Source organism: Caloenas nicobarica, chromosome 11 (assembly GCF_036013445.1).
Source record: "Caloenas nicobarica isolate bCalNic1 chromosome 11, bCalNic1.hap1, whole genome shotgun sequence".
Lineage (NCBI taxonomy): Eukaryota > Metazoa > Chordata > Aves > Columbiformes > Columbidae > Caloenas > Caloenas nicobarica.
The window spans coordinates 7,512,147-7,537,686 of NC_088255.1; the positions used below are offsets into that span (position 1 = coordinate 7,512,147).

The 25,540-nt window shown below is 38.0% G+C and overlaps 1 protein-coding gene across 5 annotated transcripts in view; it reads left to right on the top strand.

Annotated features, from left to right (window-relative positions):
- DOCK3 (dedicator of cytokinesis 3) overlaps positions 1-25,540 on the top strand; it is a 211,569-nt gene that overhangs the window by 128,494 nt on the left and 57,535 nt on the right. For 3 of the 5 annotated variants that reach the window (XM_065642384.1, XM_065642387.1, XM_065642386.1), the window contains exons 15-24: positions 568-585; positions 6,468-6,592; positions 11,898-12,060; positions 12,528-12,634; positions 13,349-13,520; positions 14,192-14,289; positions 16,282-16,365; positions 16,675-16,775; positions 18,086-18,167; positions 24,403-24,573. In XM_065642384.1, the coding sequence (XP_065498456.1) occupies positions 568-585; positions 6,468-6,592; positions 11,898-12,060; positions 12,528-12,634; positions 13,349-13,520; positions 14,192-14,289; positions 16,282-16,365; positions 16,675-16,775; positions 18,086-18,167; positions 24,403-24,573 (1,121 nt within the window). The remainder of the gene's footprint in view (positions 1-567; positions 586-6,467; positions 6,593-11,897; positions 12,061-12,527; positions 12,635-13,348; positions 13,521-14,191; positions 14,290-16,281; positions 16,366-16,674; positions 16,776-18,085; positions 18,168-24,402; positions 24,574-25,540) is intronic. The other 2 variants (XM_065642388.1, XM_065642385.1) reach the window with 1 other exon arrangement.

The window sequence follows — 25,540 nt, forward strand, 5'->3', positions numbered from 1 at the left end:
AAATAACCATGCCTGTCTTCATTTATAAGGATAAAATATTCTTTGTTTCCTACTGTGTTGTGATCTGAGAAGAGCCTAATAAAGACTTTAATTATCTTTTTGTCCGCATCAGAAGGGATTAAGTCAAACCAGCCTCATGAAGAGGCGTGGTGGGGTTTTGTTCATTTGTGTTGGTTTTTTTCTTCTTTATTTTCTAAATTGCTGCTGGGTTTAAGGCCGTCCATCTGACCCTGACAATTTTACCTTTCCCCAGAGATAAAAGCAATGAGGCATGTGGTGCTTGTCTTTTGGATTGCAACTTTATTTGTGTACAGAACTTGCTGATCAGAAATGTCTTGCATAGGCATGGCGTTTGTCAGTTCCCCAAAGGACATCCCTTCCCTTCCCCATGTGCTGATAAGTATTCTGTCTTTTACTTTGATCCTCTGATGAAAAGTGCATGCTTCATCGTCGACTTGTGAGTGATGTTTCTTTCTCTTTTTTTTTTTTTCCTCTCTCTTTGTCTTAATTTCCTGGCTTCTCTCCCTTTCCTTTCCCTTTATTCTCTCTCCTTTCTTTCTGATACAGAGATGAAGATAGTTGGGTGTAAGTTTCTGCTTTTCTGTGTAATGTCTGCTTATTGCTTGCTTTTTCCCATTTTCATATCTTTCATGGAATGCTGGGGATTGGTAAAGATAGCAAATCATGACATCACAAGGGAACTTTGGTGACAGAGATGTAGACTTTGTCTTATCAGTCTCTCTTCGTACCACAGTGTTTCAGACATATTTAGTAGCTATGACAGATGAATCAGTAGCAAAGGCGAGAAACATCTCAGCATCTATTCTGTCAGTGAGCACAAAGTCATGGCAAAAATACATTAAGAAATGGACATGGCAAAATCCATCAGCTATTATCAGAATATTCATAGCAAGAGAGTCAACAAGACTAAAAGACATAATTATGTAACAGTTATGCCCCAAAACCACTTACAAGGAGACTAAGAAATATTTTATCATAAATAAACTTGCAGAAACAGAAAGTTAAAATCCTAAGCTGGAGGAGATAAAAAATATATTAAGAATCACCCACTGCTACTAAAAGGAAACTCTTTCAAGGAAATTATTGAATTTTAAAAGAGTGTTGTATAACTTCTTCGGTATACTAGAAGTCAAACAATGGATAGCAAATTGTCTAGTAAGTATTGTTTCTTCCTTTTCCTGGAAACAGTTGATTGTTCTGCTCACCAAAAGCTAAACACAGAGTTAAACTTGCATAATGTTCTCCTTAGAGAAAAAAAAAAAAAAAAAAGATAATTAAATTTGCTCTACAGGCAATAGATAAAAGCTTTGTTTCTGCTTGCTGCTGTAATATTACTCCCAATAATGTTAATAGTTGCTTACTGTAACTATTTCAAGAATATAAGCCTTAAAAAAATTAGTGACTGGCTGGTGAAGGGGCAGAGAAATAAACTGCTGAAATGGATCTAATGTCATCCCCAGAGACCGTCTGACCAGACCAGACTTCTTGATTTTAAGAGGCGTGTAGTCATACAGTGGGCAGCACAGCAGATTTTTTCTCCAGTGTGCAAGATGACTTCACTTTTAAAGCAGGGGCAGATGATGCTGTGTGAGGCCTTGTGCCCTTATGCTTGTGAGGTGATTGAGAACAAGGCCCTGAGGGATGGCCCCAGGAGGGCAGCGGGTGCTGGAGACCCTTCCATACTGTGCACATTGTCAGGTGTTTCCTTTAGTCTGTTTTGTGAACATAACACAATGATCACAAAGCTGATTGTGGGCCTCCTTTTGTTAAACTGTCTGTGTCGAAATTCCTGCACTTCAGAAGTAGTTGCATGTTTTTCATTTGGGGAAGGTTAGAACTCAAAGTAAAGGTGTGGTCTGCTGTTTGAGATGAGAATCCAGTCACTGCACCCTGCTCTTGTGCTGTCTGTCACAGGAATGTCTGCTTTAATGTGGTAACTCTCGACCAGAAAGAAGAGCTAGAACAAATATAGCCAAAGCACATTACAACACTGTACATTTTATAGTTTGTCTCAGAGATTTTACTTATTTGCTAGACCACATCTCTTTCAGACTCAGACCCTTAGTGATTTAAATTGCTGTAACCTCACTGAAGTCAGCGGGGTGATGCTGATTTAGTCTCATTGCAGGGCTGTTCATTTATATGTAGGACATAAATGTATGATTTGGCTGCTTCTTCATAATCCATCATGGAAGATACTCTGAGTGTCCCTCTTGCCCATTCACACTCTGGGGGCTATTTACACTCCTGTAAAATGCCACTATTTTCAGAAAGATGCTAAACCCAGCGACGTTAGAGAGTTGAGCAGACAGTATATCCCAGTGTTGGGCCCCAAGTAAGTGGGATCATCTCAACAATTTAGCAACTACAGACATAAATACTAACATTTACAGATTGATCATTCTTGATATTTGACTGCTTAAATTGTAAAAGACTAAACTTTCAGTTTAAAAAAATCCAGTGAAGATTTTTTTGATAAATACATTTATTTTACCAAGTTACTTGAAACTAGACCTGCACATATGGGATGTTGTGAGCTGCCACTTTCCCCAGCTTACACGGATAAGTTACGTGTCCTTTACAGGTTCACAAAGTCACAAAACATTGACCTCTTGGAAAACAAATTTGCTAGAATCAAGATATTGGAGATTTCTTTGCCTTTTTCACCTGTAGGAAATTATGTGAACTATGTTACCTTTTTTTGACACAGTATTGATCTCCATAAAACAGGGACCTTTCCTGTCCTTAGTGTACATAATCTTTTAGGATCCCTGGATAAAAAGTGTTATATTAAATGCAGACAGTTTCTGTAAATGGTTACTACATTGTAGTTCAAGTATCTGGTTAGTCATCCAGTGTAAAACCTACAAATCTTATCAGGATAAATCTCCTACTTGTTCTAATAGATACTAGACAATTATTTGCCCTTGGACTAGATGTTTTTTAGTCTCAAGTATTTGGAAGTCTTCCAGTACAGTTCTTTATATTGTAAACACAAAATCAATATATGACTCATGTAGTCTTTTCCACCACTCCTTTTTTTCCCCATTACCATTAAAATAGTTTCAGGTCATACAAGAAAGGATTTTACTTCAATGTTAGCAAAACCCCCAAAGCTATAATTTATCATTCATAATTTAAACAACAGTTTTACTTTTGACATGAGGCTTTGTAAATAGGTTAAAACAAACAAAACAAAACCCCCATAAAGGTGAAGAGCCACATAACACGTCAGAAAATAATTCTTTTTTATTGTGAAAAATACTGACTTTCAAGGCGTTTCATAAAGAGTGAATCTCAGTAACTGCATATGTCAGAACTGCACGTATTTTATGCTAACAAGCAGTTTACATTTGGTTTTAATTTGACCACAATTGTAGAGAGATGGGCTTTGAAACAAATACAATTCTGAAAACTCTCATTAGGTTTTCAGTTCATCCTTGACAGCCATCTGACACAAAGAGACCTCAGCTTAAACATCATCTGCAGGTTTTAGTCTATAAATACTTTGGCCCACTAACCTTCTAGCACTTTTTTATTCCTGCACTAATGATTGGAGGCCACAGCTAACCCAGTTTTACAATCTGCACTGCTCTATTTGTGAAGATGTGAGGCCTAAGTGATCCAAGCTGGTGTAGCATGCTGGTTTTCTCTCAAAATACAAGTTATTGTCACTTAGAGCCAGTACTGTTTGTACAGGAGTTTGCCATGCAGAGGGCATGAACTGTCTGCTTTGTGAGACAAGTTCTTTATCTCTTACTCTTTTTACAATGGAATTAAATATGGAAAAAGCTCTATCTGCCAATATTTTTGCCTTGATATGTAGCCGTCATTCTGTTTTAGAGCTGACAAGGATCACTTCTTGATCATACTGATGACATTTGTTCAGTCATGTGCAGGCTGTGCTGTGCTGTTTGTGCACTTGTGTTTTCTCTGGCCTTGCAAATTGCAAATTTTTAATAAAGTTCTCTGTGTTCAAGCATTTGCTGTGGTTTCTCTTGAGCCCATTAGCACATCTGAGCCTAAACCCCTCAAAGCCAGTAACACCTGGAGAAAAAAATGCCTTGCGAGGACTCAGCACGAGATGTGGTTAACTAATATGGTGGGAAGAGGACATACTTCTTTGTAGAAAGGTTATTTTCACTGCAATAAACTGAATTGTTTGAGTTTGTACTTTAAACTCCGATTTTCAAGAAACTGGTGGGCTCTGTACCTGATAGTCAAATGCTTTTTGTCTTTGCTAGACACATTTACTTTCCTATTTTTACTATGTGTAATAAACTTTTTTTTAAGATTCAGTAGACAACAGTTTCACAAGAGAGGATCCACCATTATACTTCACTAAAATACTTCTCCCCTTCATTTTTCTTCATTTTGATGCAAATCCACTGGTTTTTAGATTCTTCTACCCCCCACCCCAACGGCATTTTTTTTTAATTAGTGAAGTAATATCCCTCCTGTTAAGCTTAATGGAAGATGAGATGCTATATATAGCCAAATGCTGCCTTTAATTTAGGCTGGAAGATGATTTGCTGTCTGACACTGGATTTTGTGTAGCCAGACTGTCTTCCAGAAAAGAGGTCATAAATAGGAAGCTCCAAACTGCTAATTATAGTGAGTACAATTAATTTTTATTAAGAGTTATAGCATACAAATTGAAACTTTTTTCCTCATTGTGCAAACTGCTTAGAAAAAAGGATGGAGTCTGCCAGGCAGGAGGATTTTCAAACCAAAAGGCCCTGCTTAAATTATCTTTTGTGATTAGTTTTGTGTTTCCTTGATAACCCTATAGTCAACATAGAGGTAGCTTAGCTTGGTTTTGAACAGCAAGATAATTTTCACCGTTGTTGTGGACTGTGGAATGTTGCATTTGATGACAATTATTTGACAAGAAAAAACAGATCCAATATTTGAGGTCTTTCACCAGCCTCGTGCTGTCATCTTTTGCAGTTAACGAACCGCAGCATTTTCAGACCTCTGGCTGTGAGGAGTTTCAAGCAGTCAGCTGTGTGAACCCACAGCGAGAGAGAGGCTGATGGAAAAAGGAGGATGTTTTGCATACAGATTCCCATTCATAGAGAGTTCTGAGCAGAAAGTACTGAATGTCAGCTAGAGAGCTGTATTTTTCATGCTTAAAAAGTTGTATGTATGTACAGAAATAAAAATGAAAGTACAGACAGGACTGAAAGCTTCTATTTTTTGTCGCTACGGTAGATTAAGGAACAAATTTTGTGGGGTTACATACTTCAAGAAGAATTCAAAGTGCTTCTTTGACAGACACAAAAGGAAACCGCTCGCTGCCTGAAAGCAAATGCTGCCTCTTTCATTGTGCTTCAGATTAATAAACAGATTTACCTGCACCAGCTTCTCCAAGTACTGGGGTGGAAGAAATCTGACATTCAAGGAGTCTCTGCTTTGCTGGATAACCATTCCATTACTTCATTAGTCTCTTGAGGCCGCTTAACAAAATACTTGCCTTGAAAGCTTTAGGTTTTTATTGTTTTAGTTTTTTGTATTTTTATATGTTGCCCTTTAGTATTTTTGCCTTTGTGGCAAGTAAATAAAAAGAAGTGGTAAATGAACCATCATGAAATCGTGACAGTAACTAAATCTTACAGAAAAATAAGTTCTACCTGCTATCCTTTTTGTGCACGCTTTAGAATTGGATGCATTAGTTCTGAAAACAGTTTCCCAAATCGGATTCTTAAAAAAAAAAAAAAAAAAGGTGAGCTAGAATCTGTCAAATTCAGGATAACAAGATGCTGAGATAGATGCTAGCATTGGTATTTCTGAAAACAGTTATTTGCCCTGAAAGCTCTTGAAAATGAGGTAGTGAGAAATTGTCAAGTATCCATACTGCCCACTTCCTTATATTTATGCCTACAGATACCAGAGGCCAGCCAAAAATCTAGTTAAAAAAAAAAAATGTAATTCCTTCTCAATCTATCTGAACTGAATTACAACTAGGTTTCCAAAAACGCTGTTTGTATTTTGTCGTTATGATAAAGAGAAATTATGAAAATACAGAAAATACTCAAAGAGCTAAACGAACATAATTTTCCGATCATCACAAAAATACTTATTTCTCTTAAAATATTCTGGAAATAGGAAGTCTGATGTTAACGATGATTTGTTAGGCTTAGCCTGATACTTCTGAACCCACTAACTAAAAAAAGTAGTAGAAGACTCTTTTCCCTTCCCCACTTACACACGATTGATTCTGAGTTCACACTTAATAAAAGCATTACTAACAACAGTCTGATTTTATGCACTGATATTATAATGTTCATCTTTATTAACAATTAACTTGCTGCTTCGAATGATTTGGGCATCAGCCATGGTCTTGCAGAACACACAAAACAGTTTGCAGAATCAACATATGTCGCGCACAGGCGCTGAGCCTTCTTTGCTGAACTTAAGCTCGTGGCTCCGCTCTCTCACTGCAGGTGACATTCGCAACGACTTGTACCTGACCCTAGAAAAGGGAGACTTTGAACGAGGCGGGAAAAGTGTGCAGAAGAACATCGAAGTGACCATGTACGTGCTCTACGCAGATGGAGAAATCCTGAAGGTAAGTGCTTGTTTCCTCTGAGCCTCAGGTGCCGTCTGCGTGCTCCATGGACACGTTCTCTTGTTTTGTTGTCTCTCATGCCAGGGTAGGGCTAAACTAAAACTAGGTCCTACTCTCTCTTTTTTGGGGGAAGTTTTTAAACTATGTGATATGATGAAGGAAGTGGTCAGTTATACATTTGGAAGAATTTGAAGCACTTCCTTTATATGGAGACTTGGAGAAAATATTCATAAACCTAAAAGCTTATGTAATTTCAGAATATGGTATCAGTGGCTGCAATTAAAAAAATAGCATAACTGTAGTCAGAAATTAAAATTAAATAATGTATCTTGTACAACATGATGAAATGTGACTAGAAGAGAGATTTTTAAATCTGAGTTGTCGAGTTACAGTACTGAATATAGTTTTGGAAAATAAATTTGAGTTGCCTATTTCCAAGACCTTGGCTTTCATGTTGGGATGGCTCCGTTCCAGCTGTGGATGGTGATGTGCAACATTTTTCTGTCTTTCTTTGTTCTTACTTTTAGTATTATGGAAGAGGAAGATGCAGATAAGTCAGCTTTGTGTGGGGAGGGAGGGTGTGAGGATAAAGAAGTAAACAAAGTATTTTGACACAAACATTTGTCAGAAATAAGTTCCTTCTACCTTTTCTACCTCCACTGCAATAAAGTGGCCTTTGCAGCCATTATTGCAGAAGAGTCTAAACACCGAAGTGCTTGTGTACCAAACTCATTGCCACAATTTTTTTTTTTAATTGAAAGAAGAACTTTTCCTTTATTGCTACAATTGCTTGTGATTTCATTAAAAGTAAAGTACGTCTCTTGTAAGGAACTGGTTTGTGCACATAGCTGTTGCAGGAAGATCACAATCCTTTTCTGTTTAATTGCATCAGGCATACCTTACAAATTGAGTGACATATTTTTAATTATCACTTGTTTTCACAGCAGTCTGCCAAAGATCAATATAGGTCTTTACCCTGCAAACTGCAATATCAGCATCTTCAAATGCTAATATACATAATGGTAGCTAATTATACTGTAATTGTGGCTAATGATTAAGTATAAAAGCCATATAATTACAAGGCATTATCATTCTTAATTACTTCTTTGGTTTTGATTGGAATGGTCATTCACAGATACCAAGTTCTCTTTTCTGACTCTGGCCTGTTGTTACTGTAACCGTGCTTCAGGGCTTTATGTGGGATGGCGGAACAGGCATGGTACAAACAAACACAGAATAGGAAAAGGTGGTCAATCTGATTAGAAAAAAATCAGGTGACCATTTGTCCTGAAAGAGAGAATTTACATAAAAAGAATCTTTTGTGCCTTATAAATTGAAAACACATATTTAAAAGGAAATCTTTATACCAATTTTTATCTTATTGCTCCTCTGTATAGTTGCAGTTAAACCAACAAAGGTACTTGGTTTACGTCAGGGAGATCTTTGGTTCATGAGGTCTGATGATGCCAAAGATCCACTCTATCTTGAGCATGCAGACACTAGAATTTTTCTACATAGGAAATATTCAAAGGTATAAGCTAGCACATTACTGAGAAATAAGTAAAAGGGCCATCAAGGACAACAGGAGTTGAACTCTCCTTCCTTTTAATCTGAACAGCTTCTCACTGTTTAGGTACATTTGTGTTCTCTCCCAGCTGCAGAATAGAACTAGAAAAATAACATATAAAACTGAATATCAGTTGAACTGAATATAGAGGCATAGTTGAAAAGTGCTAAGTGACAATTTGAAGGAACAATGACATGCACATCAGAAAAAGAAGCAGCTACTTAGAATTGAGTTTGCAAACCAGTCATGTCTCCTCTGTTTTTGTCACTGCCATAGTTTCTACATGATTTTAAAATGCTGCAAATTCATCCACCAGAGTTAACGCAAATGAGACAGCCATCTGGAATTACTTCTGGCTTAGTGGGTTATCCTACCATTCGATAGTAATGTCCTTATCCTTGTAGGAGACAGTTGACCTTATTAAGTGTATATGGCTGCTCTAGGTCTACAGAAATGCCCTGAAAATTATAAGGATTCAGCTCCGTAAACTGTAGATCTGCAGTTTGTCTCAATTTTCCGAATGCAGATTTCAGTTGTAGAATACAGGCAAAGTTTGTGCACAGAATCTTCCCTGTTCTTCGGGTGCAAAGCCCTGACAACAAAGAGCTGCAGCAGTTCTAACCATCCCACCTGAGCAGCCCGGTTTGGGAAGGCTTGGGATCCATTTACCTGGAATGTAACACGGGTCTGTTAGTCTGGGTTGGTTTAGTATGTCACTGAATGGATACTGGTTTACCTTTTATATTAATAATTCTGTTTTAAAATCTAGGTGGCTTATTTTTCACTGAAACTGTCTGGTTGATGGAATCTTCGCTATGGACACCTAGAGCAGTGTGGGGGGACCTGCTATTTTCCATTAGGAGGGAGCTGCTTTCCCTCAAAGACAGAATACAGTTTCATTCCTAAATGAGGCAGCTATAAAGAGGCTGCTAGACCAGGACTTGCATTTCAGTCATTCTGCATAATCTAAAAGAAAATACTGAAGACTGCCACAAGAGGAGTTTACTAACATTTTAATATAAACGTTAAGAACAAGGTGTGTGTTGGACAGGACTCTGTGTATCACTGATGAAGGGATTTGTGTTGCTTGGGTTCCCTGTCCCCCGAGTGATCACTTGCATGACACAAGGTTGCTATCACCGTCAAGTGTAGCTATTTTATTTCTTCTATTTCATTTGTCTAATTATGACATTTATAACTTCTAGTGGGTGATATAGTAGAGAAGCTAATTAAAAGCTCAAATTCACGCTTACAGTAGCATGGGCAGAAGATGGAAAGTTGACTCGTTGACCCCAGAGCTCTCCTGCTGGTGGTTGACATCTTTACTGCTCCTGACCCGTGGCCTTCCAAAGCAGAGGCTGCTGAAGGAGAAAGTGTGGGCTGAGGTACACAGTTCACTGGGAAAACTGCCGCAAAATTTTCGCCTGACGTTAGAATAAAATCTCTAAACTTTTCCTGACCAGCAGCACAATCCAAATCTGAATTATGGCTTTGTGAAGACTTTAGCAGAACCATACGCAGTGTTAAGGAGAATATTCTGTCCGTCTCCAATCCTTATTGCTGTTGAGTATATCTTGGTCCAGAAAGAGTCCTATTGAAAGCAGTGAAGTTATTCCTAGAATACAATACTGTTCAAAACGAAAATGAGTATTTCTTTTACAAAATGGTCTTGGTCAATTGTTGGTATTTTTCAATATAGTCTGAAAATTAAAAAACCTTGATACATTTCTGACTTATTTATCTTTCTGTTCCAGTAGCAGGAATATCTTATTGATTGCAGGGCATACCTTAAACAATAGAATTATTACCTGAGACTTTTTCTGGTTTAGCTTCTCTTCCTTGCTTCTGCCCTCTAATTCACCTACATATTTAGGTCTCATGGTAACTAGGTGTACTGAGACTGGTTTCATGTTTATATTTTGCAGATCACAATTCTGAATTAAAGATTAAACAATTCAGCCTCCTCAGGCTATAGATTGTAGTACAAATGCATAGAAACTAAGTTAAAAACCAGAAGAAAACACTCTTCACCTGTTCATTTATTTAAAGTTCATAGGATGAAACAGCATTCAAAGACTGATCATTTATCTGCCACGGCAGGTAATTTTTTGAGGTAACAAAAGAAAGCTCACATGAAAATTTGAATTTCACTGATTCTTATAGAAGAATTACCAATACTATTTTATTTTGTCCTAAGAACCTAATGCAGAATGAGGTTCCAGAATCCCTGTGTTGAGGCCCAACAAGTTACTCTTACCACAAAATATAACTGGGATATTGCAGGCATTCTGATTTTTAGTGCTGCCAGCACTACTCTCACTCCAACCTGTTAACATCCATAACAGTTAGTTCTTGTTGCTGTATTAAATAATGACCTTTATGCTGGGATTGTGGCACATACCATATGGTTACTAAGACTTGAGAGAACTGAGTTTTGTGAGTATATGCTACAGTCACTCAGTTTGGATTAGGGGATTTGAATGATTCTCTGTCCAGGGAAGCTGTTCTTGCATTGAATCCCAACATTTCAGAGAGCTTTTCCTTCTTTTCGGCCTCCTTCACAAATTCTTAACCTTCTCGAAGCCAGAAAAATACTACCACAGTCCGGACAAAGGTATATACTTGACTTGATAGTCCTTGGTTACAGATGAAAAAACTCAACACTGACAGTATTTTCGTGGAATAGAATTTAGAGGTGCCTTGGCGAAAGGACTGGTAGTTCTTCTTTTCATGATACTATTCCATGTGGGGTGTTCTTATGTCAGAATTTGTGTAGCGTGTGTCCTTCTAGGTCTGCTTAGCTTCTGTTTTTCCTGGATTCGTTATCCTTTGAGATGCTAAAAGTGAAGAATCTCTAAGGTGTCTTTTTTTCTGCATGCTTTTATAAGATTTCACATCGTTTGGATCACTTTGTAAGTGCCAGTTCTAGAATATGGGTTAGTACCTGTATAAAAAAGTGTGTTTCCTGATTCATGTCTTCATTACAAAGGACCTTTTCCTGTCTTTATTTCAGGACTTCAGTGTTTCTCTTACCTTCCTTAGCTGATGTTGTGACTAAGGATTTCCATATTTCCTAAATAATAAAAATTCATGGTTTTATTATCCGTATTTGAGAATACATAGATTGGTCAAGTTCTTTGAGCTTTTTATATCTAAAAGCAGAAGTTTAGATCCCATGACGTTATTAGGTGATGACTATTCAACAGAAATTCTTTGCTTACCACTAAGGAAGTAACTCGATCAGAATTCTCTGGGATACTCAGTGATGCTGCATGGTTGTAGTTTCTCAAAAGACCAACATTGTTAAAAGCTTGAAAAGTTCAGGTGTCACTTCTGAACTGAGAGACTGAAGCAGAAATCTGATTAATATTTTCATGAAAGTCTAATATTAGAAGTGTAAGTCCTATTAGGTCCTTTTTTCTTGGACTTGTCTTTATATAGTTGGACTTACATGTCTACTGTATCTGCTCTATGCTTTATAGAAAACTAAGCTTAAATAATAACTTAAGATACTGCAATTCATCCAGTATCATTGGTCTCCTAGCTCATCCTTTGACCCAATACACAATTTAAAGATCTCTTCAAAAATTTCAGCTTTCATTGTGCCTGAGTTTCTGCTTCTGACTCTTATGTCTACAGAAAGATCTGAATTATACAAAGGTTATCACCATGTAATAAAATGACTCATCTGTAGTGATGTGATGTCTTTTAATCTTAAATTGTTTTCTTTTGTTCCAGGACTGCATCAGCCTGGGCTCAGGAGAGCCGAGCAGGAGTGCATACCACTCTTTTGTCCTTTACCACAATAACAGCCCTCGGTGGGGTGAAATCATCAAGCTGCCCATCCCTATAGACAGGTTCCGTGGGTCTCACCTCCGCTTTGAGTTCAGACATTGCTCCAGTGAGTGCAAAAGAAATCCAAAAAGCTGAGGTCTTTCCATTGTCAGTGTACACTTGGATGAGGTGGTTCCTGGGTGGGAAGCAGCAGAGGGGTGCCAGATTAAAGTCCAGTGAAGGTGCACTGCTAATTAGCTGGTTGCTACATTTATTCAACAGCACATTAAAAACATAATGAATGATCAGTGCAGGGCAAAATATTTTGTAGATCTTCTCCCCTGCTGTTCTTCTGCTGTGTTTTGCTGTAGAATGTTTTCTTTACAGCATGCACATTTTATAGGATCAGCGTGTTTGTGTTTAAAGCTTGTCGATCATTTGCGTACAATTAGGCATAGAATATTATACACTTTTCTTATGTAGCCTGCATGCGTTTTGTTAGGCATGCAGAGAAGTTGGTGAATAACCTTGTGGTGTAGATGGAGAGACACACTATGTACAAATACAGTTCCTAATTTCAATCTCTCATTACAGCAAAAGACAAGGGAGAAAAGAAGCTCTTTGGTTTTGCGTTCACTCCATTGATGAGAGATGATGGCACTACCTTGTCAGATGACATCCATGAACTTTATGTTTATAAGGTACCAATTCTGCTCTGCAGACTTTTCACCTGCTTTTCTCTACTTGAGTTTATATAAATAATGGTCATTACGTTATCATTTTCCCTCCTCATTAGCAGTATGTGAGGAACAGGTTAATAGGGGTTCCAAAATTTTATACATTCAAAATCACATGACTAGGTGCAGATACAGCCTTCTGTTTAAGGTACAACTTACCTTTTCCTTTCAGATAATGATGATTTCTGTTAATCCTATCTATTCTGAATTCAAAAGCATACTAGTGTTTATGAGCATTCAGCAGTTTTACCAGCCTATGGCATTAGTCTATACCTTTGAATTACGAAGTTACGCTGTGCTTCAAATGCATCACATTACAATGCTACAGCTTGGCAGCCCCTGTAGCAAGGGGTTTTGGGGGGACTGTTTGGTTTTTTTCTTCCTGCTGATTTACCTTGGTTTATTTCTTCAGTATGATTTTCAGACAGCAGCACTAAGTTGTACAGTTGGAAGAACGTGATAAGTTCTAGAGTCAGTGGTTAGGAGACCACACTTTCTAGAGCTGAGTCTGTTTTGTGTATACACATGCCCCGAAGGTGGTAAGCACAGCTTTTTCTGAGAAGTGTTTTTGTGCACCCAGAAGATCAGTAAAATACAATTAGGCAATAGCTGTCAGGGTATGAGTGTGTGGAGCGAGATCGACTGGGTAACATGGCATTTCCCCTCCTGTGCCTGCAGTGCGATGAGAACAGCACGTTCAATAACCACGCGCTGTACCTGGGGCTGCCTTGCTGCAAAGAGGACTACAACGGCTGCCCCAACATCCCTTCCAGCCTCATCTTCCAGCGCAGCACCAAAGAGACCTTTTCAGTCTCCACACAGCTTTCCTCTACCAAATTGACCCAGAATGGTAAGTAGCTGATCCTTCAAAATTGCCCGAGGCAACAGGGGTTAAGAGAGATGTGTGTGCTTGTGCTCTGTTTACGTTACTAAAATACTCCTTTGTTATAATTTAATTATATGTATGCTTTTTTTTTTCCACTGACACTATTGAAATGAGCAGCAACTCATTTTTTGGAGGAAATACGAATATTGACGGATGGCAGAGAAATTACAGACATTACTGTAAATTTAAGAGGTGTAGTATGTTAGAGCAAAGTTAATTTTCATTAAATGATTGAAGAACAAAGAATTCCATGCTAGGACTTCCACACAAGCCAAAGTTTGTTTTGTTAGGCTCTTACAGAGTTACTAAGTAAATACATTTTTATGGCAATGTCCCTGAGGCATGAGAAGAGACAAGTGAATTGTCCACATTGCAGTGTCAAGTCACATAGGGAAGAATGCCATCTTCACTCTTTTTAAAGTACTTTACCATTCCTCCATTCACTTCTTTGTTAGCAGTATTGGACTTACTCTGTATTTTCCTTCTTGTTTTCCCTTATTTAATTTTTTTTCCCTGAGAAGTGTGAACTGCAACAAGAACAGAACTGTTAAGACGTAATGAATCTTTGGTGGGTCTGGGGTTGCCATTCTTCCCTCTGTGTATGAATTCTAGCTCTGTCTCTCACTGTTCTGCAGTGGATTTGCTCGCCCTACTGAAATGGAAAGCTTACCCAGATCGTGTGATGGATATTCTAGGAAGACTGAGACATGTCAGCGGCGAGGAAATTGTTAAGGTACTACATGAAATAACACTCTTTGGATGCGATAGCAAACTAACTCAGACCTGGAATACATTTCTGAATGTTCCCTCTTACTATACTTTTTGATTCATGCTGTGAATTCTCAGAGTGTATATTGGGATTTTATTTCGGCATGAAACTGAACAGGAAGATACACTCCAAAAACTAATGGATAATTAGTCCTTGGGATTGAACTAGAGCTGATCATTAGTAAAATTCCCTCACCCACATGTGCTGTGAGTACCAGGTCCTCAGCAGCAGTTGCTCCGCTCTGCGGGCCCACTCTTCTTCAGCCACAGCACTCGCTGGTGCAGATGGAGCCGCCGGTAGTGGCGTTTTGTGCAGACTTACGTGTTCAATAGTCTTCTCGAAAGGACATTCTCTGAAATTGCCTAAGTGCGCTTGGTCATTTCTAGAGTGAAGAAAACAGAGCTGACTCAGAAACCTTGGCCTTTACGAACAGCTCCTAGAGTTGATCTCTATTTCTATTTTGCAAATATGTTCCAAATCTCGGTGCAGAGGAGGAAGAAATGTGAAACCTTGAAAGTTAAGTTTTGCTCAGTGGCCAGAGAACCATCCTGCAAACCCACTTTCCTGTCCCAGGACTGTGGAGCTGTTGTCTGGAGTACCAGTTGCTCTCGAGCGTGTCTGACCGTCAGTGATCTGTCCCCTGGCTGGTAACGTCACCAGGTTTTGTAACCACTGTAGCTCTACACACCAATCCTGTGTGACCTGAACTTTCTTACGTCAAAAGAACTTCAAATGCATTTAAATACTTGCGGTCTCAGCAAATAAAATGTGCTTTCCAGATATCCCTCTGATAATTTTAGGTGTGCCAAGAACTTTCCCTAGAACTTACTTCTATAAATCTAGAAGTAAAAGGAGATAATTTGTAGCGGCAAACAGCCAAAGAGGAGAAACCAAAGAGAAATCCTGTAACTTAATTAGTAGTTTATAATTAAAGCCACTTCATTGTAACTCATTTGAATGTTGCCATATCTTGAATGTTAATCTTATGGTAATTTTGTAACAGTAACAGGCAAGGACAATACCCTGTTTGTATTGCAGTTCTTCAAGAATGCCATGTTTTGTACACTTTGTTTGCAGGGCAGCACAAATATCTGCTTTTTATAGAGAAAAGCATAAAAAGATAGAGATTCAATTATTCCAAGGGGAGAAGTAATTGATTCTCTCCCTAAATCAGCTGCCATTTGGCATTGGGTTATGAAGAACAGAATGCAATCATTCAAAAAAAAAAAAGTTCAGAGACTTAATAAATTGTTATATTCTATTTCTTGTTTTCCACATCATAAATTTAATTAGAATAGATTAAAAAATCATGAGAGAATAAGCAACTGACTTCATCCTCAGCACTTCTCTTCACAGTCATCCTTCCTGAGGACTGTGCTTTCAGGAAGGAAAATCACTGAATTGTCAGCATTCAGTAAGCCGCAGCACTATGGATAAAGGAAACAATTGGCAAAATGTAACTTGACCCAGTTAAAGCCTGTTATAAAAGCTTTACTTTCTTTCATGTAACAAAAGTTTTCAGTGCTAAACTTAATTTGGAGCACCAGTTAATATGCTTCCAAGTCTTAAATTTGATGAAGAACACTATCTGATACACTCTAATGGTACGAGAATGAAAATAAGTGGTTTTGCCACTGTCAGGCAGCACTTTTAGTCAGCTTACAGTGAAAGGAACACTCAGTTATGGCTACAAATCAGGCGTGTGGTACATATTTGTTATTTTTTGTTTGTTTTCTGTCATTTTTTGTTTAGAAATGTTCCTTCTAAAGAGAAAAAATCTTCTTAGTAAAAACAAGTGAAAATCTGCCACATCATATGGATGAACCTGAAGTGGTTTGTTCTTGGCAAGTGTTTCACAAAGATATCAAAATGTGTATGAAATAATTAAAATGGGAAAATAACTTTCTTTTGACTATGGTTGAATTTGAAATTCTTTGTTTATTCATGTCATTTTAGTTCCTACAAGATATTCTTGACACGTTGTTTGTAGTTTTGGATGACAACACAGAAAAATATGGTCTGTTGGTCTTTCAGTCTCTGGTAAGCTGCTGAATTGTTACTGTATCTCATGGGCAGTGGGTATTAAGTTTCTTATTATCATGTTGCTGGTATTTTTACTTCCATGAAATATTCAGCTGGATCCAGCCTTATGTTTTCTATAGTAATCGTGGGTGAGGAGGGCAGCAATATTTGCTATCAGTTGGGAGAATCAAACAATAACATCTAATAACACAACTCTGCCCTTTTAAAGAAACTCGTGTATTTCATTGTTCTTTAGTTTGTATAACTTGTTTACGGCAACAATGTGCAATTTCCTTTAGTATGGGTTCACTTTTTTACCTCCCACAGGTGTTCATCATCAACCTGCTGCGTGACAGCAAGTATTTTCATTTTCGACCTGTGATGGACACTTACATTCAGAAGCACTTTGCAGGAGCGCTGGCTTACAAGTAGGTTTTGTTTACCCGTCACTTCAAGAGGTGGCATTAGCTTTGAACAATGTCACCGTCCCACTCAGAACCTGCGCGTTGGCAGTGGCTTTCAAAAGCACAACTACGCAGGTGAAAGTTTTCTGGCACAGTTGTAGAGAAAAGCTGCTGAATGTCATCTGTGGCTAAGAATGAGCAGACTTTGGAATTTATCTTGCCTTTCTGAACTGGCAAATCTTACTTTCTTTTTTTTTTTAACTGAAGAAACACTGTCACTCAGCAGCAACTCATTATCAGTCTGTACTAACGAGCTACCCAGAGCATATACATTTATTGTCTTTAGAAGGATGTTGGGATATAAGATTTGTACGAAAGCTTAGAGAACTAACTTCCTTTTCCAAAGCAGACAGGTATGAGATGAAGTTCTATTTAATTAGAGTAAATATATCATTTCAGTAGATCAGCAAGTTAATTTTCACTGTCACTTTGAAGATTCTGCCTTATTTTCTAGTATTCTTTTTGAGTTTTGCATCAGGCAAGAAAACAGATTTTTGAAAGCAGTAACACTTATCATTCAGGGTTTGATTATTTTAAATTTCTTTTTGACCATTTCCACTGTACATTTGAGCATATTCTATCTTTGGCCACAGGAAACTATTAAAAACAGCTTATAATTGGCTTTGATTGTTTTAAGACATTCACATTTTAGTGTAATTTTTAAAAACTGTATAAAAATATTCTGTCAATGGCAGGTAAAAAACTGCAGATACTCTACAGCACTAGGAGGCACAGTCATGTTCAGAGGGTAAAAAAGTTCTGCTTTGTGATAATTATCACCTCTTTCAGACAGATAATGATATTTGGTAGTCTGATGTCTGAAATAAAACATGTTTTTTAATACAACTCTTTAAGTTAGTCCAAATAGTATTGTGTACTTAGGAAAATAGATGTGTATATTTTCTTTGTGATCTTAGTTTCTAAAAACTGCTTACTTAGTGGACATCTGGATTTCTTACCAAGAAAAAAAAAAGAAAAAAAAAAAAGTATGTTTTGGTCTTAGAACTATACTGCATGCCTTTATCAAATCTCTCTCCTTAATAACATCTTTTTGATGTTCTCTTAGTGTTCCTCATGGTCTAAGTCAATTACAGAGAATAAATTATTTTCTAGTTTTGAAACTTACATAAATGTATATATTATGTAAATTCAGTTGCTAGGACAGCTATAGCTGAAATGAGACTATTTTATAGAATTCTCCCTAAAACCAACATTTTTGTTGCCTGACTAATTTTAAAATAGTGCTGAAGGTTTCCCTTCACTGTTCTATTCAGGGAACTAATCCGATGTCTGAAGTGGTACATGGACCGTTCAGCTGAGCTTGTGCGCCAAGACCACATCCAGGAAGCAATGAGAGTGCGTATTCACTACGAGTATTTGCATTGCTGTTCCATCTGTGACTACAGAAGGGCTGGGAAAGCTGTAAATAAAATCAAGGGTAGTCTGTTCAACCAGAATATTTTTTTTAACATTTTGTCAAAAAAAAAAATTTCAGGAGGAGATTCACTCTTGTGCAGAAAAAAATGGAGAAATTTTGTCTACTTAAGTCCTTTTGAAGCCCTGTGGAGAGCTTAAGTGGGACTTAGATGGAGTATATATGCACTGGCTATACATATACATGTGGTCTACACCTTGCACTTCAAGAAGCAGTTATTTGACATGTATTAGGGACAGGTGCTGTGGATCAAAGATGTGCTTTTTGTTTCTGGCTGTGACACAGTTTCAACTTCCCTGCTTGAAGTTCTGCAGTATTATAAGAAGTAGATAAATGAGCCTTTAACTGGATGGAAATTCTAACAGCTGTCATTGCACAGGGCCCGAATCAGTTCTGTGGTAGAGCACCGTCTCACAGGAAGGCACGGCTCTCTAATGGTGTGTGAAACAAAGGGAATATTTTTGGTGCTATTACAGAGAAATCAGAGAATCAAGTATGGTTTATTTTCCACGTGTAATTGTAAAGTAGATATTGTGTCAAGTACCTAAATACAAGATTCCAAATTTACAGGAAGATATTTTTCTTTGAGTGATTGTCCATCCGTACCTTCTTCCTGTGAGTAGGCATACGGACAGACGTGTGAGTCTGGGCGATGGTAGAACTGGTAGTAGCAGTGGGTGGCAGAGATAAGCACTTTCTTCTCCTCACTTTTTCATGTTAGTACAAAGAGGTAAAGCATATCAGAGGTGAAGCACACACTCATACATGACATATGCAGAGATTGTTCCTTGTGAATGTTTTTATGCTCGTGTCTTGGCATGCATTCCAGAATTTATTATGTTTTTTTCTTCTCATGACATTTTTGTTATTCATTTTGTCTCCTTTAGTCTAATTTAGTCAATGTTTTTGAGGAAGTAATTTTTATTCTTTGGGAATCCTTGTTCCATTTGAATGGTTATGGCATCCCCGCCACCAGCTATTATAGCTTTCAAAATCTGCTGGTAAGATCAGATCCTGTTACTAACAGGGGCGTTATATCAATCTTTACTTCTAGATGTTTACACACTTAGAGACTTCTTCTTTGTAATGCTTTTCAACCACAGATTCATAGACAATGGTAAAAATGGGACAAAGATGTTTTTTCAAGAAATTACCAGCTTTCTCTTTCTTTTTTCCTTCCATTCTCACACTTTTTATTTTAATTTGAATTACAAAGAAACCTCTTAAAATTATGAGCTGAGAGGAAGACGTCTAGCTGGAATGACTTCTAGGAGGTATTTTCCCTTTCAATCCATCATGAGTGCTGTATGCAGTGCAGCAGATAGAGATGTATGATATTGTCCCTATGTGGTCTGCATTTTTTGAACCTCCAAGTAGCCCTCTTCAGAAATATTAAAAGTACAAATGCTACAATGTCTTTCATAAGCTTGGTTATACAACATACTGTTTGTGAAAAGGGTATGTTCTTTCAAGGATTCTAAGGCAGCTCTTTGCTTACTGGGAATCTCAAGTGTTTGCCTAGAAAGTAGTTGTTCCCTCCGTGAGGTCAGTTTGAAGACCTGGCAGCCCAAGCCAGGAACTGGAATTACCAAGAGAGTTTCTGCAGACCTAACAGTGCATCCTCTGACACTGCTGGCACGTCTTATTCAGACAGTTGCCTTTGCAGGTATATCTTGGAGGCCCAAATTAAGGTCTTTATCTTCTTTGACTACAGGAAAGTGATTTATTTCCTTCTCTGTTTCCAGACTTTATTTCAGGCATTTGGAACAAGTTTGTATCAAACACATTATCATTGCTAATGTGTCATTACTAGTACTATATACGGTTGTTGGGAATTTCTGTGGTCTTGAGTGTCTTCACTACACTCCTTGCATTAGTAGCTCTTCAACTTGGAGAACAGGATCTCTCTGTCCCTTTTTCCCTGAATGAGCTGTTAAATGTAGTACCCTAAAGCAACTGTTGAAATATCTCTGCACTCCCCATGAACGTTCAAGATGGATACGCAGATATCTTATAGGATTCTGATTTTTGATTTTGGCATAAGCAAGTGGTGCTCTAGACTATTTCTAAAATGACTTACCTCCCTCAAGACTGCTCTTAATTCTCAAAAACCTTGTATGAAACCTGGAGGAACTATAACCGAAAGGACATATCTACCTGTGCTAGAACACATGGTGTTATGTTTATTATGCCCTATAACGAGCTCCAAATAAGGTGCATCCAGATACAGCTGCCTGTGCCTCCCTGGAGAATTCTGTAACAAAGTATCCATGTGTAGCTCCACAGACAGTTTTACTTTCCCTACTAGGTATGGCAAAACTTATGTCTCTAGGAGATGCCCTTTCAGGTATCTTCCCAGTAGTAGAATCAGGGATGGTTTTTCCCTAGATAGAGGAACTCACTGAAAAAGCAAGACCTTTTCTTCCTCAGAAAGTCACATCTTCATCTCATGTTCTGGAACTGAACCACGCAGAACATGCATCAAACTTTTTGAGGAGACTTTGAGGTACTGCATACCCTGACTATGGGGCTTTGCGTGAATCAGTGATACTTTCTGTACAGTCAGTCCTTGGAAAAGGCTCAAGCAATGTTCTACTTCCCAGCTGATTTCTTGAAAACCCTGAACACACTTTCTGAGCCGTGCCAGCCAAGGACCAGTGAATGAGAGATTTGGAATTCCGCTCTCAGTCTGCCTGTTGAGACTGGGAACTCCTCCAAATTGTTTTCTTCACCTTGAATTTAAAAATAAATGTCAGTCTTTTGCTTTTAAGACCAGTCTGGCTCTGGACTTATTATTTATCCTTTATTCAGAAATAATTACCTTATTTGATGATTTATGTTTTCTACAGTCTCACTTTTTCTAAGAAAAACAGAAAATTGCGGATGTAATTACAGTTGTTCCACCCTGGTCAGCCTGTCTGTGGGATTTCTTCCTTGTTCCTTCTTTTATTGCTGATGCCCTGAACTTTGCGCTAGATCTTTTCTCTCACAAGACTCAAATTGGTACCTTTGCTTGAACCTTTGCACTTTTTGTCTTAAAATTGCATAGTAGATGCTGCTTGCACTTGAAGCAAGTATGCTGTTCTCTGGAAAAAACACACTGACAGTAGCAGGAGGAAGTTTGCTAGCTGCTCTTGACTGGTGAAGTGGATACTCAGAAGCTACTGAAAATGGCTTTTATTCACTTTGTTTAGGACAGTGAAAGAGATTCAGACCTTCAGAGCTAATGCTCTTTACATACACCGTGCTTATGATAATGTTACCCATTCTGCATACTCCAGATTCTTTCCCAAAGTAATCTTTGGGTTTCTTGAGTTACAAAATTAATCCGTGCTTTTTCTTAAAGCAGGTCTGTACAAGGTCGATTCATCTGTTCATACTCTGAACACTAGATATGGTTTGCCTTTTGTTTCAATTGGACTCGTCATCTCTACAGCAGATGAGTCCAGATGTGCAGCTGTACTGTCCCCAGGACTGTCCACTGGATTTATGAATGTGCTACAGTAAAACCACCAAATGTTGTCTGAGCATAGTCCCTGAAGGCTCAAGTGACACTAGTGTCTCCAAAGAGTATCTTTATCCATTAGACCTGCAGAATAACCACAGAAATTTGTCCTTTTTTTCTTGCCCGTGTATATCATAGAAGCTTCTAACTGATAATGCTTTGGTCATAGTGGTCTTCTGGTTTTAATTCTCCTGGGACATTGTAACCAACCACCAGGTAATCTGTGCAAGTTGAGATGTGCTGTTCTTGTATTCCCAGAGTAAACGTGTATGGACAGTCACTCAGAGAAAGGAAGGTTAGTCATTTGTAAGTAGAAGTTAGAGATGTGTTATCTATATGCACATTTTTTACTTGTTTTCTCATCTTGCTGAGAGTACCACTGGTAGAATTTAGGGATTGTTTCCTTGAGAGGAAATAAGGTTATCATGCTGTTTGTCCATTTCAGTTTTGTGTGTGATGGTACCACGAGTCTTTAGGTTGCTAGTCGCAGGTGAGCAATGTGTGCTCACCTATTGTGCGAACATGCAGACAGACTACATTTCTAAGACACTTCCTTCAATCTGATACTGATTTTTTTATATCACACCAAATATAACAGAAGGCTTGAATTTTATTTCAGTGCACTTCTGTGTCTTTAGGTGCATATATGCATCATATCTATGATTTTGTAAGTAGTAAGAGTCAAAGTTAGTCCAAGTGCTGATTTGTACTAACAAGGTTTGTTTTGTGTTTTTACCATCTCAGCCAGGTGTCTGCAAACACAATGAACTCTGCAGTTAATTATGGGTTCAACAGTTTAGGTTGTCTGTGCTAAGGACAAGCCTGCCATTTCACTTGCAACAGAGAATTACAGAATTTCATACATCAGTCCTCTGATTCATTGCAAAACATAATCTTCACATTAAAGTTATGAGCTTTCAGGTTAGAATGATGCTTGTGTATACCAAACCTATAAACCAGCCTGTATGAGCACCTGACCTGCTGTATTTGGTGTTAGCAGCAGAGACGTTAACCATAAAGAGCTGAGTCTTGTGAACCAATTGACTTGTGTCTGAAAACTATGCAGAAATATAAAGTGTTATTTCCTCATGAAGTTATTTGGTGTGAGGAATCTTCACTGGGAGATGTTTTACTAGAGAAGTATAAATCATGTACTGGCAGATTACCAAAGTCACCATCATTCCTGACATAAAAATGGCTGTATCAGTGGCACTTTGGAATCTCCGATGGCTTTATGAGGAATTTCACATTTCCATTCTCTAGCCTTAAGGCTGTAGCATTCTGAAACTTACAACATAACATTGCATATTAGTGCATATAGTCTGGTGGTTCAATGAGGGGCATCTTATGGATACAAAAACATGTAACGAAGGCAACATTTGTGTTGGAATTAAATTTTAGCTTCCAAACAGTGAAGCAGTCTCCAGCCAATACAGGGAATATTACTAATGTTTCTGTATAGACTATGATGATTTGAGCTCCAGCCTGTTTGTTTCTTGTGCTGAGTTTTGAGGATATCATCATGTCTTCCCTTAATCCTGCCTTAACAGTGTATTGCGTTAAGTACTAAATGTCACTGATACTTAATACATTTCAGTGTTGAGTACACCTAAATGATCAAACAGGCCTTGTTGCTGTGTGCAGAATATTACCTTGCTATATTAGTGTCGGTGAGAACCTTTGATTGATTGGTAAGCTTGTTAAAGGCTGCATGGAACAATGCATTTTTCTTCATTGATACTGCTGCCAAATGGAGTTCTGAATAATGCCATTTACAAACTCTTAGTTAAAGATGTTTAGATTGCAAATTCAGACTTGTCATAGAGCAAATTATCATTCTACTACAAAAAGTTCCAATTTGCCAGTCCTTTGGGACTGCAGCATCTATCACACATTGTGTAATGGTGTTAAATGCCGTCTTCTGTGCAGGTTATTCTCCCACTGCTGAGTGCTCTCCGAGTTTCACATGTGACGATAAAAGAAAGACACTTTAATTTATCACAGCTTGAAGTTAAGAGATACTCATGACAGTACTGCTGCTTGCTACTGTTATGGGCTGCCAGAGGGATTCACATGCTGCTCTTGTCTTCTGTTTCTACATCTGCATTTACTTCTGTTTGTACATGTAGCTGCCAGAAATAAAGGTGAACATTGCTGTTGCGTTCATATTGAAAAGCAGATTCTCCTTTTTCCAGGTAACCCTTCTTCTGTTCCACTGAAAGTCCACTTACCTAATCCAAATTAGTTTACTCAAGTAATTAAAGGTAAAATTTGAATGAAAACAGGAGAACAGCTTCTGCAGACACAGTCATTGTGCAACATCATGAGAAAACTAGAAGTCTCTTATCTTCACTAAGATTTCCCTCAAATTATGTAATTCAAATTCGTCTATTTGACTTAAATGCATACTTTTTTGTTAGTGGGACATACTAGTAACAAAGATTATTGGTTGAAAAAGGATGCTTGCTTATGAGTAGCTCTTCCTTAACTGAATTATATAACTTACGAAATCTGTTTTTCTTTCTCCTCTCTAAAGCTGAAGAATTTAGTTATTATGCACCTAGAATCCTTCTTGGTTCTCTTTAAAGCTCCTTTGTTTTTCTCTCTTTCTTTTCCTCTGTCTTAATCTCCTTCCTCTCCTGCTCCTTAAGGCCTTGGAATATCTTTTCAAGTTCATTGTCCAATCTCGGATCCTTTACTCCAGAGCTACTTGTGGAATGGAGGAGGAACAGTTCCGTTCCAGCATCCAGGAGCTTTTCCAGTCCATCAGATTTGTGCTCAGCTTGGACAGCAGGAGCTCTGAGACTCTCATCTTCACACAGGTTTGCTATTTTCTGCTCTTTAACTGGCAAACCAAAAGGCAGCTATTTTCTGCACAGGTAGTATATGTGGGCAGATGATGATTAAATGCAGGTTAGTAGAATTTTCTCCCTCTAACAAGCTGATGATACTGGGAAACGACATAGCTAATTAATGTTATTAAACAGTAGATTTGCACCACTTCACAGATACAGGTGAGCTGAACTGTGGACTCTCAACAGGAAAGTGACTTGTCACATGAGAATATAATTTCTGCTCTCCACAAAAGTAAAGTGCATTTTCAAGTGTCTCATTCATGTCTCTTATGGTTGGCCTAAAGAAATTTTAAATTCTTAATTGCGGTATCTCAAGCCAATACTTAATGTCATAGCAACATCACAGTAGATGAGTTCAACTGGTGTACTCATAGTTTAACTTAATTCCAGAATACTCTAAAGTTACGGTCAGAATCATATGCAGCCTGACCACAAGCATACTGTGATACCTGCACTCATGTTTAATATGTTATTTTGAACATGGCCCATACGACTTCATGAAGACTTCATGTGGGCTTAAGATACTAGTCAAAGTGAGTAAAGAGGTGGCTAAGTTTTGTTTCATGTTTTAAAGACCACTGTGCTAATTATATACTTTGGTGTTTAAAAGTTTTAAATAATAATGTCAAATGTGTTCTGTGTGCCTTAGAGAATCTCAAAATGGACCACCTAGAACTTCCTGGTAATATGAAGGTGATTTGTAATCACTAATTTACTATTTACAGATGTTTTGAACACCTACTGTAGTTTGCCAAAGAAGTAGTTGCTGTGAATGCTGCAGCAAAACAGAGTGGCTGCGCTGGTGAGGGAAGCTGCCAGCAATGTGATCTCTTTCTTAAGCTGCTCTGGAAGATTTTGAGAACAGCTGCTCTAATCTTCTATTTAATCACCCATTAGTAGGCTTAATAAGATGAGCCAGGAACATGAGAAATCA